This window comes from Passer montanus, unplaced genomic scaffold (assembly GCF_014805655.1).
Source record: "Passer montanus isolate IOZ18808 unplaced genomic scaffold, ASM1480565v1 scaffold17, whole genome shotgun sequence".
NCBI lineage: Eukaryota > Metazoa > Chordata > Aves > Passeriformes > Passeridae > Passer > Passer montanus.
The window spans coordinates 8,341,617-8,362,461 of NW_024364270.1; the positions used below are offsets into that span (position 1 = coordinate 8,341,617).

At 37.5% G+C, this 20,845-nt stretch overlaps 1 protein-coding gene across 1 annotated transcript; it reads left to right on the forward strand.

Annotated features, from left to right (window-relative positions):
• The first annotated feature begins 1,043 nt into the window (after nucleotides 1-1,043).
• On the forward strand, nucleotides 1,044-19,231 carry ALX1 (ALX homeobox 1). The gene is made up of 4 exons (XM_039704112.1): nucleotides 1,044-1,308; nucleotides 3,550-3,854; nucleotides 7,388-7,516; nucleotides 18,643-19,231. Exons 1-4 carry the CDS (start codon nucleotides 1,077-1,079, stop codon nucleotides 18,961-18,963), a joined length of 987 nt encoding a protein of 328 aa, XP_039560046.1. The 5' UTR covers nucleotides 1,044-1,076; the 3' UTR covers nucleotides 18,964-19,231.
• Nucleotides 19,232-20,845: the final 1,614 nt, after the last annotated feature.

The window sequence follows — 20,845 nt, forward strand, 5'->3', positions numbered from 1 at the left end:
GACCAAGGAATTCAACACTTCAAAGCTCACACATTGGGTGGAAACCACCCGCTTTCCCAATATCCATAGGAATGCATGCATATATGGCTCATTTCGTTTTCTTTTTATTACCTAAGACTTTAATAAATACTTTCATTTAGAAACAGTATTGTTCCTTAAAGATAATATTTTAGGAGATTTAAAATAGAAGTCCATTTTAACCACTTTGCACAGACACATACACACCCCCAACCCCAAACACACACACAGAGACAGACTGGTTGAGATCTGTTTCATAGCAGACAAATTCTCTTTTAGGCCGGTTTTCTGATGTGAGAGAGTTCTAGTTTTAAGTTTCGCTGGTTTACATTCCCTCTACACAAACAACTGCCTATAACATTTCTTTCTCTGTTTAACTCTAGGACAAAACTTCTGAGCTGTTTAATAAGGAAGGAACACCGGTTCTTAATTTTACAGCTTCAGAGAACAGGACTGCAGCTACCGACGTATCAGTCAAATTGATTAAAGAAGATCCTTTACTTAAGGGTATGTGCCCCTGAAATTACCTCGCTCTAAGCCTCTCAGGGAGCTGGGAGGAGAGGGAGGGAAGCGAGGGATTACTCTTTCCAGGATCCCTGGAGAAATGAGAATAGGTCGTACAGGGGAAATGTCCTTTTTATTTGTCCTCCCTCCCCTTTCTCCCTCCCTCCCTGTCTCCCCTCACCCTCCCCAAATGCGTGTGTGTGTCTGTCTGAAACAGATCTGTCTGTGGAAAATGGGCCTGGAACTCCCTCCTGTGTTGAGATTAGGTCTTGGGGGACCTGGGGTGGAGTTAGACTGCTTGCTTATTTTCATATTCATTAGAAATGGGAGGTTGCACAAGAAGTCCTGCTGAGCTTCAAGATATAAGAGCAACTTCGGGTTCCCCTTTCAAGACAAGACAAATCAAAGGCTCAGAGGAAAAACAGCTCTCCAAGCGCTGAACGCCTCTTCCTCCCTCCCTCCCTCCCTCCTTGCTTCCCTCCCATCCACTCACTCTCCCTCCCTTGCTCACAGTCCAGCCTCTGTCTAGGGAAGAGGCTCTCAAGCAGCCTTAGATGATTATGGATTTTCTGAGCGAGAAGTTTGCCCTGAAGAGCCAGCCAAGCAAGAACAGTGACTTTTATATGGGAGCAGGAGGCAGTTTGGAGCACGTTATGGAAACTTTGGACAATGAGTCCTTTTATAGCAAAACGTCAGGCAGCAAATGCGTACAGGCCTTCAACCCTCTGCAAAGAGCTGAGCATCATGTGAGGCTGGAGAGGACATCACCCTGCCAGGACAGCAACGGTGAGTGGTCATCCCAGGGCTATTCCCCCTCCCGCAGATGTACGGGGGAAGGCAGGGATTCTCCCGCCCAGGGAGACCAAAGGCAGCTGTGCAGCCTTCGGATGTGGGCATGCAAGGGGCTGTCAGGTCGTAGTAAAATAACAATAACAGTAACAATACTACTGTTATAATACTACTCCCGCTACTATTAAAAAAAAAAAAAAAACGGGAGAAAGCAAACCACTACTTTGAAGAGCTCTTTTCATTTCAGTGCAGCTCTTCAGCTACTGCCTTCCCCACCAGCCCCGGCCCGGGTCCCCCGGCTGGCCGAGGACACAGCTCCGGGCACGCCGGCACAGCCCGCGCCCGCCGGGGCAGCCGGCCCGGGGCACCGACCGGCCGGCGTGCCCGGCGGGTGCTGCAGGACACGGCAGCCCCCCGGTACCTTCCGGCACATCCTGGCCACCCCGGCACCCCGACACCCCCTGACCGGCCTCTGGTCGCCCTCCGGCCGCTCCCCGGGCGCTGCCGCCCCCGCTGCGAGCCGCGGCGTTTTCACCCAGCAAACTCCCGGGAAAGAGCATCGCCGGCCGGCGTGTCGGTGTGGCACGGAGCCCGGACACGGCCGGCTCTCCCGTGCCGATCCAGGCAGGGGACGGAAGGCCGCTTGGTCATCTCTGCTTCCTTCAAATATAATCCTGCGACGGTAGCGGGGCTCTCTGCAGTGTTTCCCACTGATGCGTGAAGGTGATTTTTCCGAAAACGCCGTCGGTCATCCAAAGAATAGTGTTAAACATTTTATCAAGTATTAAAATTTTCTAGCTTATAAGCAAGGAGAATGGGGAAGATTTTCTTTTTAAAACACATTTTTAAAAACAGATTTTCTTTTAAAAATCTTCCTCATGATTCCAACATGATGAAAATCGCTACAGAAAATAAATTAAAAACTAATTTCCTAGAAAAATTGAAGAACATGGTTAAGATCAGCTGCAGTAAGACTAACAATACGATATTCTTTTTGACTTCATAAATCATGGAAGTATATATATGTATTTTGAGAAAGTTCTTTTATTTGTACGAAAAAAATGGTAAGAAATGAATAGATTTCTTCAAGTGTAATTTAAAAAACAAAAACCTATAGGAAATTGATTTATACATTAAAGTTTTTCTTAATTAGCTAATTTATTGTGTGCCTCGAGGGCTTTGGGGCATTTCCTATCTATGTATGTGTTGATGGTAAGTATCTAAAAATTGTGTTTCATTGCAATCAGCTCGAATTGAAAGAAGAGAAATTACTGAGAACGGGAGACAATCTCAAAGCAAGCTTATTATGTTACGTAGCGTGGTTGTAAGTTTTAATTTCTATAGCGTTTGAATATTTGCTTCCACCTTTTTCTTAGAAAAGAATTTTTTAAAAAGTGTTTTGGAGTTCTTTAACTTACCTCTTTATTTTTCCAGTGAGGTGTGATAAGAAAAAATATTGAGAAGTAGGAAATGTTTTCATTTTTTATTAAGAAGATACTGTGGAATATTTCTTATCTCTACCACCCAAGTTTTACCTAAAGACAAATGGTTTCTGCAATCCTTTTACAAAGTATATGAAACTATCTCTTTTAATGAGTTAACATTTTGCAGAAATGCTCTATATTTTGTAACCATAACAAACCTCATTGGAAACAACTCCACTTCACAAATGCAAAAGAAGGTATATGGAATTTATTGAATTTTAAAAGAGAATTTAATTTTTAATTTCATTTGCTTCTTGATTTGTCAGTTTACAACTATTAAGTTTACTTCACTGTTACTTTGTATTTTCATAGAAATAGAAGTTTTTAACATTTGCTTCCAAGTTTAAAGGCACATTTGTCAACAGCTTTGTGCCTCTTCAATGAAAATCTGTTTTGGGCTAAGATTCCTTATCTGTACAACTCTAGCTGAGACTGATTTCATGCATTGTTAACTACTTTAGCAGCAGTAGTAGGGTGAAAATATCCAAGTCTCTTGCACAGTCTCCTTACTCTGTAAGTTTTCAGATGATATTTTCAGATATCATTCTCAGTTAAAATTCAGTGTGATTTAGCACTTTTATTCTATCTGTAGTTAATATTACAAGTGCCTCTTCAATGATCTCAAATAGAAATAACACTGCCACGATGGAATCCGGTTCCTTGTGAAACTGTTTTATATGAACTCCTGAATCTAAACACCTCTCCTTCCCCCTTGATCATTTATTAACCAGCTGTTAACCCACCTTGTACACAGTGAACTACGGGATTACTAAAGTGGAAGGACAGCCGCTTCATACAGAGCTGAGCAGGCCCATGGACAATTGCAACAATCTCAGGATGTCTCCAGTGAAAGGGCTGCAGGAGAAGGGGGACCTGGATGAACTTGGTGATAAGTGTGACAGCAATGTCTCCAGCAGCAAGAAGAGGAGACACAGAACAACTTTCACCAGTTTGCAGCTGGAGGAACTGGAGAAAGTATTCCAGAAAACTCACTACCCCGATGTCTATGTAAGGGAACAGCTAGCTCTGAGAACAGAGCTCACTGAGGCCAGAGTCCAGGTAGGAACCAGATTTTAGCCTTTCTATGACAAACTGTGCATTGTAGGAATGAGTAAATTACACTCTCGCGGGTTGTACAAAAGCCCATAAAGCTAAAGTAAATGGCTTGTTTTGCCTCATTTCTTTATGGACATGAGCTGTTATGCTGTAATGCTAAAATAACTTGTTATTTTTTTAAATAGCTTGTGTTGCAGTTCTGAACACTTGTTTAAAGGATGAGAAAACAACATCAATAGTAAAACTGTCTTGATCTCTTGTAGAATTCCAGGCAGTGAAAACATAAATTGTTACATGTAAAGATCCCACTAAAGACTTGTTGCATGTAGTTCAGACTGATGACAATGCAGAACCCAGATGCAGAAAATTCTGTGTGTGTCATGGCATGAAAATTGGAGTAAAGTAACCAAATTCCTTGTTTCTATTCAAGGACTGTGCAGTGAAACTGCGCAAACACAAATATGTATAAGTATCTATATACCTATATATTTGCATAGATATGTGTGTGTGTGTTTTGTGCCTGTCTAAAACAAGGACATAATCTATTAATCTTTTCTGTGTGGAATGATCTTATAAATCACAAAATTAGAAGGTACAATTTCTGGTTTTTAAACTTTCATAACTTATTAATAATGTTATTCTAGTTTTTGGAACAAAACATACTAGTGACCACTTAGTACATTATTTGAATATCGTAACTGTGTACAAATGTGATTCATTCAGTATGTGCTCATATAGTAATCTCAATAATATTTATGGCTTTTGATGTGCAATGGTGAGAAAAGAAGCTAAATATCCAGGAAAGGCAGCCTTTCCCTTGTTTAGGGGTCTTCTGTTAGAAAAGGGTGTGAGCCACATTTTGCAAGTTTATCTTCATTTTAGATATATTTCCTGTTCTGGCAATAATCATTATTTGAATCTAGAGAATAACAGTCCTGTTGATTCTTACAGACTGGGATTAATTTTTTTAATTTAGTGGCTTGAATATGATAACAACTTCACAACTTGTAATTAAACGCATACTCACATATGCATGTAGAGAAATATACATCAGTGCACATGCATGCAAACTGAAATTAAATCAGAAACACTTTCAGAAAAAAATCAGTTAATTAATTTTATAAAGAAGTGTTCTTTTCATGCCTATTCAAGCAGGCATCACATTTGCCATTGTCATCAGAAAATAGAGTCCAAAACCGTGTGTTCAGTTACATCGATGTGATATCCGCAAAGACGATGGAATTTGGTTCAGTGGCTTTTAACTCTTTAGGCTCTGTGCAATTACTCTCTGGAATTTGGTACAGCTTTCCAAGCATAACGTCCATTCATTGTGATTTAGTCCTGACTTAAAAAAAGGAAGGTAGGATAATGTTGAAACACTGTTCTAACAAATGTATAACACTGGAATATGGACAACTACAAAGAACAAATTAATAGTGAGAATAGGAAGGGGAAAATTGAACTAAAACGTGTCATCTGACTTTTTTATCACATTTTTTTCTAAAATTTAGAGGCTTCACATGATAAGACCATTAAAAAGAAGACAGTAAATGAAAAATATTTGTCTATATTAAACTTTCACAGATTATTTATTTCTATTTTATTTAAACATGTTCTTACCTTTCTTAAAAGATAACTGATCTTTGCATTCTAATATGCTAAATATGGAAGGACTTGTTGATCATTTCTATCCAGAGTAGCAAGAGTATTCCATCACAAGATTAAGCAATTTGCAAGGCCTTACGTCATTAAAGGCAAGCATCTGGCAATTCAAGGATAACAAGCAGCAGATTTCTACATTGCTTTGTGGAGGCAAATGGTTACTTTATCTCTGCCAAGAGTAAGTTTCTAGTAAAGTGGTGTAAACAGAAACATTTTGGGGGATTGTCAAAGGAAAAAAAAAAGTGCCTTTTCTTATTTACTTCTATGAATTCAAGTAAATTGATTTAGTGTAGCAGAGTGATCAGCTGGATACCTTACCCACAGTTCCCTTCACCACCATTTCATCAACATCCAATTTAATATTTGTCCTGCACACATGCAGGGAGAGCCAGCCTGAACCTAATTTATCTAAGTTGTTCTCTTTCCTGCTGCATGTCAGTCCAGTAATTGGTACCCATTTTAAGAAAATTGTCAAGGTCTTTTTTCAAGGAAAGAACTTCATGACTAAATTTCCTTATCGTGTCCTTGATGCCTCCTGTGGAGACAGGAGATTTTTTTTTGCCTTCTGTTTTATTTTTGCTGGACCTCAGGCATCATAACACAAATTTACCACCAAGGTTCCTAACAATATATACTCAGTAGTTATATACATGAACCTTGCTTTGATTGCTGAATCTTTTAAAAGATGGCACATTTGCCATAAGTCCTTGGGAATCAAAATGAGCAAAATTATGCCTGGGTTGCTTAAGCAGTATCAAAAGACAGTTGAGTTCTCCAAAGGTCAATGCAAGAATGGAATAATAAATCAAACAGTGTTATTTTAAATATCCCACAATATGGAATCAGAAAATACAGGAAGTATCTCTAAAAAAAGTACCATTCATGTATATATATATTGAAATGAATTAATGATCAATTTAGCAGGATGATTAACCAATGCCATTGTTTCCTTTAAAAAAAATAATGATTCAGTTAAAAGTGTGACTTCTTAAAAACACCTCAGTGAGCTTGCTTACACCAGAACATCAGTGACTAGTTGGATATTACTCTTATACCTAGTTACTTTTCTTAGCAATCCCCTTTATTCATTAGGATAATTCCTAACCAGTCCAAACTAAACTGTCTGAAAGACAAGAATAAATTATTAAGACTATGGCTTGTCAGTTGTCAGTGACAGAAAGAAATTGTGCTATGAGTTTTGGTATGGTACTTGACATACAAAATGTTATAGAACAGACCAAGGACTACAAACAAATTTAAGCATAAAATCTAAATTATTCCATAGTTGAAAGTGCAATTCTTTTGTCTTCCATTATAAGAAACAGATATCTCCTAACACCAAAGTGAAAAAAATAAATTCACAATAGCTTGAAAACTGTCTGTGAGATGGTGACTTTTTATTATTTTCCTGGCCTTTTAGCCTTCCTTATAGGAACCTTTCTGGCTGTGCAGACTACTGTCCTTGTGCCAATTTTTCCTGCCTTTTGATTGCTGCACTTGATAAAGATTATGGTCACCTCTAGGAGGCAGATTACGGGTAGTTATAGCAAGTCAGTGGGCATGGGAATTTGAGAAAATGTTTCTTTACTTGCTTCAGACTGATCTTTCTCAAGTTGTCTTTTTTGTTTGTTTGTTTGTTTTGAGATAATATAAATGAAACAGTATGTACGTTTAAAATAGCCAGCAGTAAGTTAAGTAGGTGTGACATCTACAAGATCGAAACAGTGAAAAATTAATTTTCAGGTGGAGAACTTCTCTTTTGTAGATAAACAGGAATTTTCAAAGCCACTCTCCAAAATCTCTTATTTTCCTAACGCCCTTTGCACAGTATGTAATTTTGTTTACCCCGATGATTCTTTCCTTGTATACTATAGGTTTGGTTCCAGAATCGAAGAGCAAAATGGAGAAAAAGAGAACGTTATGGTCAGATCCAGCAAGCCAAGAGCCACTTTGCTGCCACCTATGATATATCTGTTCTTCCAAGGACTGACAGCTACCCTCAGGTATGGTGAAGACCAAGCCGTACTTTAGTTCTACATTTGGCAGCCATGCTAACAACTCTGGTTTTGTATACTTTGGTAAGATGAAGTATAAGGTATCTGATCTCTAGACAGCTTCTTTTTGATGTTTTAAACATGCACCATTTCCTTATGGACCTCAACTGACCATTAAATAGAACAAATCTCCTACTAGCATGAAATTGTAATATAGCCATGCAGAATCAGAACTGAATGTATATCACTGGGGGAGAGTGGCAGAGGGACAGGACAGCTCTCTCAGACTATTGCAGTTGGTTTAATTTGCTTTTTTTTTCCTTTCCCAGTTCCTTGCTGGTGAATAGTAAGATATACCACATAATAAGGTTGTAATCTTCTGTCTCTCTTCTCCAGTCCATCGGTTTACTGCTTTGCCTCACTCTCCTTTTGTCTTCTTGCTTGTTTTATCACATTGAATATTTGTATTCTGGAGCCATTTTTTTTCATGTCTGTGGCTTCACATTGCTTTTACCACATAATTAATAAAAAAAAAGCACCATGCAAAGCAAAAAATCTTTCATGGTTCCCTTCCACTACTCGTGTTTTGGTGCTCTTCAGCTTCATTAGGTAGCAGGGTCTCTACCAACCTTTAGAAAATACTCATATTCTATGTGAGCTTGCTTTGGTCATGCTCTAAATTGGCTGAATGAAGAGTTCCTCAGGGTTGGGGAAGAATAGGTGGAAATTGACTCAGCAGAGAAGGGCCTGTGGGTGTTGGTTGTCAGCAGCTGAACGTGGGCCAGCATGTGCCCAGGTGGCCGAGAAGCCCAATGGCATCCTGCCTGGATCAGCAATAGTGTGGCCAGCGGGACCTGGGCAGGGATTGTGTCCTTGTACTTGGCACTGGTGAGGCTGCACCTCAAATTCTGTGTCCCGTTCTGGGCCTCTCACTATGAGAATGACATTGAGGGGCTGGAGAATCTTCAGAGAAGAGCAACGGAGCTGGGGAGGGGTCTGGAGCACAAGTCCTATGAAGAGCAGCTGAGGGAGCTGGGCTTTTCTGCCTGGAGAAAAGGAGTTGCAGGGGATACCTTATCACTCTCTACTGCATGAAATTACTTTCAACTGCATGAAATGAGATTGTAGCAAGATGGGCCTTGGTCTCTTCTCCCAGGGAACAAGTGAGAGGTTAAGAGGACATGACCTCAAGCTAAGGCAGGGGAGGTTCAGATCAGACATCAGGAAGAATTTTTTCTCTGAAATGGTGGTTGAGTGCTGAAGTCACCATACCTGGAAGAGTTCAAGATTGGCTGGAAATGGCAATTAGGGCTATGCTTTAGTGGCATGGCAGTGTTTGGTCAAATGTTGGACCTGCTGATCTTGAAGGCCCTTTCCAACCTTAATGATTCTATGATTCTATGAATGTGATTAGCTATGAACCAGGGGTCTTTGGCTCATGTGTCATCTACTCAGATTAACATGCTTTACCTCTGAAGAGGTTACATAATTCTAGGTTTGGTGCCTGGGCCAGAGCTGCCCTGTTCTCCAGCAGCTCAGAACATGAACACAACCATTTCAGCTGTGGTGGCATTTGTAAGTAGTCTGGTTTTATTTTAAAATGTAGCACGGCAATAACCCAAATTGCATTAGCAACCACTGCATGAGTCTGTGTTTAGGTAGGTGGACACAATCTTAGGTAGCCCCAGGTAGATTCACAAAGGCATAGATTTGCATTCACTCAGAGATCTCATTCAAGGTGGTCAACTTTCCTTTCAAGGTCTTTCTGACTTATAGCATCACAGCAAGTGATACAAGGAACATTGCTGAAGCTTTGGGATTCCTAGACTAAATTTGTGTCTGCTAGCTTACCTTGTGTTTTTAGTAGGATATCATCTACACATTTTCCTAAATGACCAAATTTCATTAGCATAAGATAATGGAATAATATGTCATTGGTAAGCACTTGAAATGATTGCCCTAAAATTAATGTTTTTCAATAATCCCACATTTTTAACTATATAGTAATATGAACCATAAAATTCTAACCAAATAAAATATCTATTCTGCACTTTCAGATTGTTAAAAAGATTAATTCTCTGTATTTCTGTTTATATTTTTGTCAAAAAATATCTGCTAAACAGATGACACAGCTACGCTTCGGCCTGACAAATATTTCCATCACTAACCAATAGATTCTTAAAAACAGAAGATTGAAATGCAAATGCTGTACTATCATCTTAGATCAAACATCTTTAGTGTGTAGAAATACAAAATGTGTACTCATTCAAAAGCACAAATGCCACATTTTCACCTGCAAGCACAGACTAACAGACTGCAGGTAAACAGAGAGGCACAAATGTGTAATCAGGTCTGGTCACCTGCATGAGAATGCTGCGTTGTGCTGTTCTGTACTTCAAGAACAGGAGCAAGGAGCTGAATGAAGGTGTGAGTGTATTTTGGCTGTTTCAGCTGAGGCCTGGTATGCATAGCTTGGTTACATATTAAAAACAAGGTAGCCCTCTCCTCAGAGAAAGATTTGGCTACTTTTTTGTATATGAGTAGGTATACAGGCTATTATCACAGAACATTTAGTAAAACTTCATATTCTTGCTAACCTGGTGGTAATTAATAGTTTTCACATTCTGAAATCCTGTCCTTCAGTAAAACCACATCTCTGTTGTACATTTAACCTTTCGAATGACTGAGTCAATGAAAATCTGTTTTAAAAACACAATGACTACTAACATCACTGAATTCAAATCTTTTGAACTAAATGCCCATTATTAAGTACTTCACTTATGGAAAATAAATATACAATTCCTGACTTGCTATAAATACATCAATTAATCCCACAACTCAGGCAGAAAAGGTATTTAAAATGGTTTCATTTTAATGTTATAAATCGATTTCCCCAAAAATTCCTTTATTTCATTGTAGTTAATGTAAGAGAAGAAAACAAATATCTTTTTTTCCTTTACTTTTATTCCTATATGACCACCATCACAGGCACTTCTCTTGTGACAATGAAATAGACAAATATTAGGCAAGCTTTGCCATAATTTTAAATAAGTAATTTTTTTCTTCTGGATTATGGAACACAGATCACTAGAATTTATTTAAGAAACAACACAGAGAAAAACAGACTCCCTGTTGCTGGAAGAAAATATAGTTTGAATGTTGAAAAAGGATGAAATCAAGCTGAGAAGTTTACAGCTTTAAGGCAGAAAGAGCAGGAACAAATATGAATTTTTGGTGTGCATTATAAGGATTTGCAGCCTGCAGATTTTCTGTTTTGAGTCCAGCCATGGATATGTTGAGAAAACACATCTTGGTTGCTTTCCAGCAGAAGCATCAGTCTCTGGCAGTCAACAGAGGGTGTCATGGAGACTCCTGCTTAGTCTCTTCACCAAATATCTTCATCAAATACAAATTAAGAACATAATGCTGCTGTGCATTGTGTGACTTCATAAACCTGAAATGTTTCTCCTGTGAAAAAATGAATCTTTCAACTCATTTTAGACAGAAGGTGGGCTCTTAATCAGAGAAAAGTTGAGGTTGGAAGTGACCTCTGAAGGTGATCTGGTCCAACACCCGTGTCTATAATCCAGTCTAATTTTGCTATTAAATTCCACATCTTTATCTTCAGAATATTAACAATTTATATTTTTGGGGGGTAGATCATATATCTTTGCTTTGCTCTTTTAGTCTAATTTTAATTATTTTTACAGTATATTGACTTCAGATTTATTTGTTTGTTTGGATTTTTTTAGTTGCTTGTCTGAGAAATTGAATATCTCCTGAATTGAACCTGCCAAGAAATTGAACATCTCCTAAACTGGCCAAATTCTATATGCATATATCTTCTATTAATGATACTACCAAAAACCTGGGTTACAGAGAAGGACAGTTTGTACAATATTCTAGAAAAATCATCTGTTATTCAGATTTTTTTTCAAAGCTCTAACAACATTATGCTGAAAATCAGATTTTTCTAGGAAAATGTTATGGACAGTGATTTTCATTAATTTTAGTAAAAGTTTTCAGTTTCACTTCTTTCAATGTTTGAACTTCAGTGTTTTCTTGCAGATACAACACATTGTGGTCAAGTATTTTTAAGTGCACTCAGGAAAACACATATCCTAGACATTTTTAGCTTAACTAGCAATATGCCACTAACGATATGAAAGTGAACATGGAACATCTTATCATCAGTGGGAAATGAATGAAGATTCCCTTCATGGGGAGGTTTACTTCATTTCACCTGAGTGAATGTTAGTATACAAGCCATACTTAATCTGGTCACTTAAATAAAGTGTAGAGTGTTATTAAACATGGTCTCAGGATATCTGAGACACTGTTGAAGTGTTGATGAACAGGATTTAAATGAAGGATCCATCCTTCATTTTAGGCAGCCATGGTCAGATAAGTAGTAGACATTTGTGTTTAGGAAACTTAACCAAAGGGACTTTTATGCCAGACATGGTTTCCCTTTACAGCTGTCAAAAATCTGATCAATTAAAATTTTTATTCCTCAAACATAAGATGTAAAATAGGTAAGATGACTCGTCAACATTTTTTTATTCTGATACCTAGTTCATCTGCAGTCATCTGTAGTTATCTACAGAGATGTATAGATATGTTGGAAGAGGAACAATAAAAAAGTCTCTTTAGCTTTGTTCTTTTCTTACCTTATTGGTCTTTGTTTGATTCCCTCTGCCACCCTGTGTTAGGGGGAAGGCTCTTGTTACAAAGGTACTTGATCTCATCAGATTCAATGATTACCTATGAGAACTAACCAGAAAATGTAAGACAAAATTTCATTTTACCCTCCCTTATTTATACACACAAGAGCCTATTCTATTATCACACAGACTCCCATCTTTCCCTGTGTGAATCAAACTGATAAAGATGTTATCTTCATATATAAATGCATCAGTATGTAAATAAACATTAAATTGTATCATTGAAAAGCAGATAAAAAAGGTCAATATTTTTCTCCCACCTAGGCTCTTTCTTTGTGTCATTCCTCCTTACTTGTCCTTTGAATAATTTGTTGTATTTTTTCTTCAAAGTTCTTTCAAAAGGAATAATTTTATGACACCACTCCACTTTCCCTCTTAATATCACATGCAAAATGTTTGGGTATTTTTTAAATTTTCTTGAAAATACAGGCAAGACTTGGATAGGATAGAATTTAATTTTTTTGTTTCAGTTGAAAAAATCCAATCTAGTGCAGGTGGGAATCCTAAAACAACGAAAGCTTTTCAAAAATATGGGAACAGGAATTATACAGAAAGTGTAGAAACAAAGGAAAATGTTGAAATATAGTGAATAGAAGGAAGAGGCTGAAATTTGCATTCCATCCACCAGAATGATAAATCAAATTAATATGTTAAACAGCATGGCATCAGATGATGTGTTGGCAGTCAAAGAGTGTAGAAGTGGTATCAGTATACATATGTTAAGTACTAAGTCCTTGGATCATCATTATCGTTTGCTCTAGCCTTGGTACATATGGCTAATCCTCGTTAACAATAATCAAAGTTACATGCTCCAATTAAATGTTCATATGGAATGTATTAGACACCACATGTTATATAACTTAAAATTTCTTTTAACTGTAGTAGACACATAAATGACAGTTAATCACAATAGTTCATTAGGGCTCGGGGTACACTGATTGAGCATGAGTAGATGTGGCAGACATCTCTGAGCTGGCTTCAAAGAAGTTTTGTCACACACTCATGCTGTCTAGCTGTGACAGCGTGGAGCTCGGGCTGAGCCACCACCTGCATGGTGTGTGTCTCGCTGCATGTGTGCTCACTTGCCTTGCTGTGCCTGATCTTCCAACAAGGGTGGAGTGACACTTCTATTCCTTCTGGGTGGTGTCTGCTTCACATAAAGTAGCTTATGCACTGCACTTTTATTTTTCCTTGGTCATAAACCACCACTCTATGTGGTCCTTCTCATAGTTTCAACATTCAGTTTGTTGCTCTGTGGGATTTCTTTGTGACACATGTATTTCTTTAAGTGTGAGTGACTTTACTGGGGCTTAATTATACAGCAAATTCTTTTTTTCCCCCCGAAGATACACAAAATTTTTAATAGTACTTTTCAAGAGATGAAACATTGTATTTAACTGTATCATGGAGTTGAAATATAATTAATCCACATTGTAAGACGCCTCGAGATTGCAGTAGAGGGAATTTACAGTTTACAAAACATCCCATACAGGAATGAAAGCTTGATGACTTTTCAAATCCTACATTATTTTGAAGCTTAGCAAACTTGTCTAAATGTGGAATCTAATGGTGAGATTTTTATTTTGTTCACCATGTGTAAACCAAATGTGGACTGAAGGGGTCTATCACATATTTTAAATCTGTATTGTTAAGCCTCCACTGTCATGTGCTAATTTGCATTTTATTTATATCTGAAAATTGTGTGCTGCATCTCTCTCATACATGAACCCAATACAGTGCAGGTGATCTTCACATGTGGACTTGTCCAACAGCTCCTACAAAATGATCACAAATTAAACACTGAGAAGTGCTCTGTCTAGATATCAATGTAAAAATTCAATGAGAGTGGTGAAGCATTGGGACAAATTGCCCATGGAAATTAATGAACCCCTGAAGCTGGAGTGACTCAAAACATGGCTGGATGGGGCTTGAGTAACCTTATGTAAATTCAAGAGTAGCTGCAAGCAAGGGTTTAGAAAAATAATCCCAGAGCCTTTTTTCAGTTTAAATTATTCTGACAATCTACAAGTTTAGGAAGTACAGGCAAATTTCTGCCTGTATGTCAGATATTCTAAAGAGGCACCCAGAAAAAAAAAAAGTGGCAATTACAGACCAAATTAGTTGTGGTGATGGACTAGGAATGACCAACAGATATGAGCTGTGAACTAGTAATTTTGAGCAGTTTAACAGCTATTGTATTCAATCTCCTGAAAGTAGCTGCCTGTGCTAGCACGTACTTGATATTTTCTGGCAGTGCAAGGAGAGGAGTGACAGAAATTTAGCAAATCAGTCTGACATTCACAAGTTTTCTATAATTACATAAATTCTTAACTCTTCATTTAGTGCCACTCTTGTTTACCACAGAGAAAATGTGTAGTTTCTAATGACTAGAGTAATTGTAATAGCATTCAACACATATACCATTTATTATGTAATATAATAATATCTCTTGTTATCTAGAGATCTTAAAAGAGATTAGAATTTTGTTTCCCATGTGAAGCACTAAAACGTGCACTCAAACAGAGATATTCTCTAGTCTGGATAGGCAAGTGGCTGAAATAACATAAGTCAAGAGTCTGGTGATGGGAAAACAAAGCTAGGGAAGTGATAGCCAAACTCCCAGAAAAATTTGATATTTGGGTTTACATGATTTCTCCAAAGGCTGCATAAAAAGGCTGAAGCTCAGGGAGCTTGAAAGTTCAATAGAAAAAAAGTGATGACACAAAGTGGGATGACCAATTACCTTAGCTCATTTTCCTCTGCAGTGTCTAACAGAAGGTCACGTGCCTAGGAAATTATATCATAACCATGTTAACAACCATAACTCTCCAGTTATGTTCTTGTCACAGCTATGAAATCCTATTTCTTTTTCTATCAGGAAGTGTGTGTGTGCATGTGTATGTGTGTATAAAACATACAGTAGGTAAATATATTGAAGGGCTCTGGTAATTTCATGGTAACCACAAGAGCAAAGCTCAAGTTGTTTGTGATGTTAACAGAAACCAGAGATGTGCTGTATGTATGGCCTCATTCACAGACTCTGAATTGCCTTTTATATAGTTCATAGATCACACAAGATTTTAAGAGGAAAAATATTTTCTTTAAATTCATGTACATAATGTTGCTTTTCCTTCTAACATACCAGAAGAAGGTCTGATCATTTTGACTTATTGTGACTTACTATATTTATTTTTAATACAGAAATACCTTCTGCATCTAAATTTCACTACAAGATATTTATGTTGTAAATCCTTATAAAGAAATGAAAATTTAATACCAAATGTGAAGTCACTCAACCAACTAAAATGAATAGAAAATTTATATAACTGAAACATTATTTTGGAAGGCATAACTGCCTCACGAGAGGAGATGTAAAGCTCTCCTAGAATCTTGTGGCATTCCTGAAGTTAAGTTTAATAATTTGAATTCCTTTCTCTAAGGAAGAAACCTAGTGTACCCCTTTAAAAGTTTTAGAAATTAATAGCTTGTTCACATATTTCTTGAAAAAGATATTGGCGTATTTTTGGATTTGCAGCTGGATTTTGTTCTCATTTACACCTGTGCAATCTCACTAAACCTAAATTGAAAGAGATTTGTCTAGAATAAAAATATCAGGAAAATTGGTGGTACTAAACTTAGTTTACTGCAAACAAAACTACTCAAAATATGAAAAGAAAGAGTGATTTTGTGATTCCTCCAGACCACATAGGTTATTGGGCACTTTCTAACTGAGCCTCTGAACCTTTTGAAGATTTCCCATCATGATTCTATTAAAGGCAAACTTGTTCATGTTTGTATTTAAACTTTTTTTTTTTTTGAAAATTGCTCCCCTAATTATATCTGTGCTGCCTAGGTGACTGCAGCATTTGGCATAGCATTTCTTAGAAAGAAATTTCAGTAAGTCAGATAAATAAGACTTTGTTATATCTGTGTTGCCTAGGTGACTGCAGCATTTGGCATACATTTCTTAGAAAGAAATTTCAGTAAGTCAGATAAATAAGACTTTGTTGCATGTAAGTTAGTTTTGGAGATTATGAGCTCCTTCAGAAATAGCTCATGCATTAGACACTGCATAGGTTTCTCCCTGGGGAAATTTATCAGATTATAAGTCAAAACTGGCTCAGGTAGGTTAATCAAGGAGTAATGAGGCAGCTGGGAATCATGACAAACTGTACAGAGTCTCCCATGGGCTGGTGTTTGAGTCTTCTGAAAAGTGGTTATAAGAGGAGGCAACTGGAAAGCTCTGAAACTTTTTTTAAATTTCATCATATGGATGTCAGGAGGCCCACAAGAAGGAAAAATCTTCCATATCCTTCCTCAATGACCTTACTTCCCCCATTGCCTCCCAGCAATCACCTAAAATATGCAAGAGCAGAAGCCTGAGGTGTGCCCAGCTGTGTGGGTGTGCATGGAAAGGCACATCCATGAGTGGGTGTGGAACTATAACTGCATGCATGCACATCTGTGTAAACAAGCTGAGCAGACCCAGAGTTTGGGGAGATGTATTGCTACCATGATTTTCCCCCTGGCTTTCAGAGGAAACCAAAATGGAGCAGTTACTGGATTATTTTTTTGCTGCTGGAATTCCCAAGGAGTTTGTCAGCTCCTGATGACCTTGCTAATACGTTTAAAATATTAACTTTTAAAATAAGACTATTTCATCCTTCCTATCTGCACTAGATCTCAGCTAGAGAAGTTCAGTGAACCCTGATGTATCGCTATAGCTTGTTGGTGGTTTGGTATGTGCTGTTGCAAAGTGATAGGACAATGGGAGAAAACACAACTCATCAGCCTTAGAAACATGTTTTCATTCTGTGTGTGCGTATGTGTGTGTCTGTCATAATTCATTACTTCCTCTGACCTCTACTTTGACAGAAAAAATCACTCAGCTAGGGAGATAACCTTTATATCTTAAAGTCAAAATTCCTTTGTCTGTGGATTTGGAATGTGAATGTAGAATTAAGTTTGAAGTAGGAATTCACTTTTCAGTGCTAACTGAAGAGTAATTGAGTTACTCCAACATATCACAGAGAACAAAGACACGTGGGCTCAATTGCAGTGCATCAGGGCAAGGATACACTGAACAGACAACAGATTTTTAGAGTGAAGACAAATTTAGCAAAGGAAAACAAATAGAAAAGGATATAGTTACTGGCTGACAAGATCTGTAGTGTGAATTGGGGAAAAAATGTCTTGCCTTATGTTATTTGTAGATTAAAAAAATCAGCATTCAGGAAAGGTATATAGGTAAAAGTGGAGAAGACATATAAAGCTGTATATCAAATTGTATATTGTGTAAATGAGGAATGACCGAGGAAGTTTGAGAATGTTAGAAATTATATGCAAGTAGTACTGATAGAGTAGAGAGTTTGGAAAAACAGAAGGGCAATTGCTGAGTGTGAAGCTTGGTCAAATCCAAGTGAATAGAGCATGAATGAAAGACCACGCAGTCTGAGATAACAAGAAGAAGTGACTTATGTTAGGTCTTAAAAATCTTCCTGTCTGTTCATCTAGTAACAAACAAGTGAAAAATACCTATCCTTAAATAGCATCTATACATAGATGGTAGAAGGCCTGAGAGTCATAATGGAGCTTTAAGCAACTGCCAAGTATAGAAAGGATTACACATTAAAGATTGAATACGTGGTTGCTCCAGACATTGCTGGTAACCACAAAGTTTGTGTCCTAGTCTGTCATGCAATGTTTTTCAGGGATGCACAATGCAGCTTGCTAGGGCTGAATGCTGAAACAGAAATACTTTCAAAGTATAGTTTCACATAAAAAGTCATGAAAAGAAATTTTGTGTCAAATCTATCTTTGAAACAAATTTAAGAAAAGGTCTTGAATGTATTATCAGTAATCTCTGTGTTTTAGGGTTTCATTTGTTTTAAAGTAATTGTGCAAGCCCTCTCATTATTAAATTTTTCAAATACTTGTTGGGCTTTATCACTTGAGAAATCCAAATTGGTATGTTTTGTTCACCCTTTTCCAACCATTACAGTGGGAATTCTAATGAGGAGAAGCAGTGATGTTGAAAATATCTATTATCTTGTACACTCTTTTGACACCTTTTCTCTGATGTCAGTTGTGTGTTTCTATTAATTTTATTGACTGGCTGGGCTGATGGCATCCTGAGGTTCTACACTAGAAATATATATGGAACCACAGGACAAATGGATGACAAAGTAAGGAACATGACTCATCAGCCCTTGCTCTTAAGTGAACGATCTCATATTTTGTCTGGTGTGATCTCTTCACACTATTTTCTGACATGATTGCAGAGAACTTGTTAAATATTTTTTGCTTGTTTCAGAGGGAAACCAATTATAAGTGAAGTAAAGCAAACCAAGCATTGCAGAAAACAAAAGATGAACTATCTAAGTTTAATTGTGTTCATTTTATATGTTCCAGATTCAGAACAATCTGTGGGCAGGGAATGCGGCCAGTGGTTCTGTGGTTGCCTCCTGCATGCTGCCACGAGATACGTCCTCCTGTATGACACCTTACTCCCATTCACCCCGGACAGATTCTGGCTACACAGGCTTTTCAAACCACCAGAATCAATTTAGCCACATGCCCCTCAATAATTTTTTCACTGACTCGTTGCTTTCTGGGGCAACCAATGGACATGCTTTTGAAACCAAGCCAGAGTTTGAAAGGAGGTCCTCAAGCATTGCAGTTCTACGGATGAAAGCCAAAGAGCATGCTGCCAATATTTCTTGGGCCATGTAATATAGCAGTAACCTCTCTCAATTTTTTTTTTTTTTAAAGCAAACTAAAACCATTTTTATTTTCCATATTTAAAGGGAACAACAATAAGCTGCTGTGTGTGGAATGCTAGAAATGACAATATACACGATGTCTGCTTTAAGAAATGCAATATAATATTTAACAATAAACCAAGAATAAACCAAATAGATTTACCATGCATCAAGCTCAACAAGCCCTCTTTGTTTTGCTTTTTATATATGTTTTGTTGTACCAGTTGATGAAATATGATTATAGAACCTGAAAAAAAAATAAAACTACTAAACAAATGTGTCTAGTCCATGGTTTTTAGCTGTCCTGTATAAAAAATTCATGCTTTGCAAATGAATATTTCATAAAGGAACAACTTGGTAAAGGAAAATAAATTTATTATAGTGAACCTATGATGTAAATCTCTAAGCACACCATGCAAAGAAGGAAATATATGACCACTCATGTTGTAGGTAGAATTTGTAGACTGAGTTCTCTCAGCACTGCACTGCTGCTCTAAACCAGCTGTGCTGTTTTGCTACATGCATGTTGAGCTTGTTGAATTCATATGAATGAACCTCTAATGCAATTAGAATAGAAAGAACTACTTTATCTTATGGACCTGAGTGCATTTCTATTAAAGATAATGGGATTTTTTTGGTCACATATAACTCTAAAAGTCGATCACAGTGCTTAATAGAGTTTTAAAAGATGTGCACACATTATGTGTTAACTAGTATATTTAAATTAAATCTTAAAGGTTACAGATAGGGTGTCATGAAGCTTGGTTTACAGACAACATGGAACAGTACTCCTGCAATTTTAACAGATTAGGAAAAACCCCAAACAACACAACACTGAGGTCTTACTTCCAGTACAGTCCATTTTACTAGGTTTTGGTACTCTATGGTCAAATTGAAACAAAAAAGTCCAACAAGGTTTGTCAGTTTCAGTTTGCATATGATCTTAATATGATGTTCGAGTAATGTTCATTTAGTTTTAATTACATTTTATTGAAACTTTGCTTATATGCTTTCCAGAGTGTAAGACTACTTTGCTACTCCTAAAGTATATGGGAAAAATCTTTTTGACCGCAATGGCAGCAGGACTTGGCTCTCAGCTCCCAGCCTATCACAAAGGAATTAAAATGTCAGCAGACTTTCTGACATTTCTGGTGGAAAAAAAATAGAGGAGAAGAAAAATACTTTACATCTGGAGAATTGATATCTGCTTTGATTTACTTCTCCTCCCTTTCCCCTGTCACATTCCAAGCTCCTTCAGATGAGTGAAATGTCAGCCTCTTTGAAAGCAACAGCCAGTCTCTCAGGTTCATAAAGGCAAAGTAAATTAATTGAAATAAAGAAGGACTTGCATGGCTGTGATTAGAACAGGATACAACTCTCGGGGCACCCCCTGCTCATTCTTGCTTTTCTCTCTGGTCATTAGTTAGGAACAGAGGGCGCATGGGGGAAGAAGGGAAGATCGGGAAGCAGATTTCACCACAGCAACTGCAGAACTACCAGTACTCACAAAAACAAACACACAGGAATCTTCAGATTTTCTCTTCTGCCACTCATGGGGGCTAAACTTGAAACAAAAATAGGAGATGGACTCATTCTGTGGTCTTTCAAGAATAAACAAACTTGACTTTGAAACCATCAGGATCAACTAAAAATGGGATTTTTACAGCAGAGTTTTACACAGCTGAAATGAAGGTTGTCCTATTTTCCACTAGTAATAAACTCAGATTTTAACACATACATATGCTCCAATTTGTGGTTTCCTGATTCGATTCTCCTTCTAAAAATTAGCTTATACTTTTGCCTGAGGAACTGGAAAAGAGTATTCTGGCTAGAAGTTATCTTTTTCATTTTTT

Coding starts and splice junctions, on each gene's coding strand:
- ALX1 (XM_039704112.1), top strand. CDS start 1,077: ATGATTATGGATTTTCTGAGCGAGAAGTTTGCCCTGAAGAGCCAGCCA. Junction 3,855..7,387: donor TCACTGAGGCCAGAGTCCAG/GTAGGAACCAGA, acceptor TGTATACTATAG/GTTTGGTTCCAGAATCGAAG. Junction 7,517..18,642: donor GGACTGACAGCTACCCTCAG/GTATGGTGAAGA, acceptor TATATGTTCCAG/ATTCAGAACAATCTGTGGGC.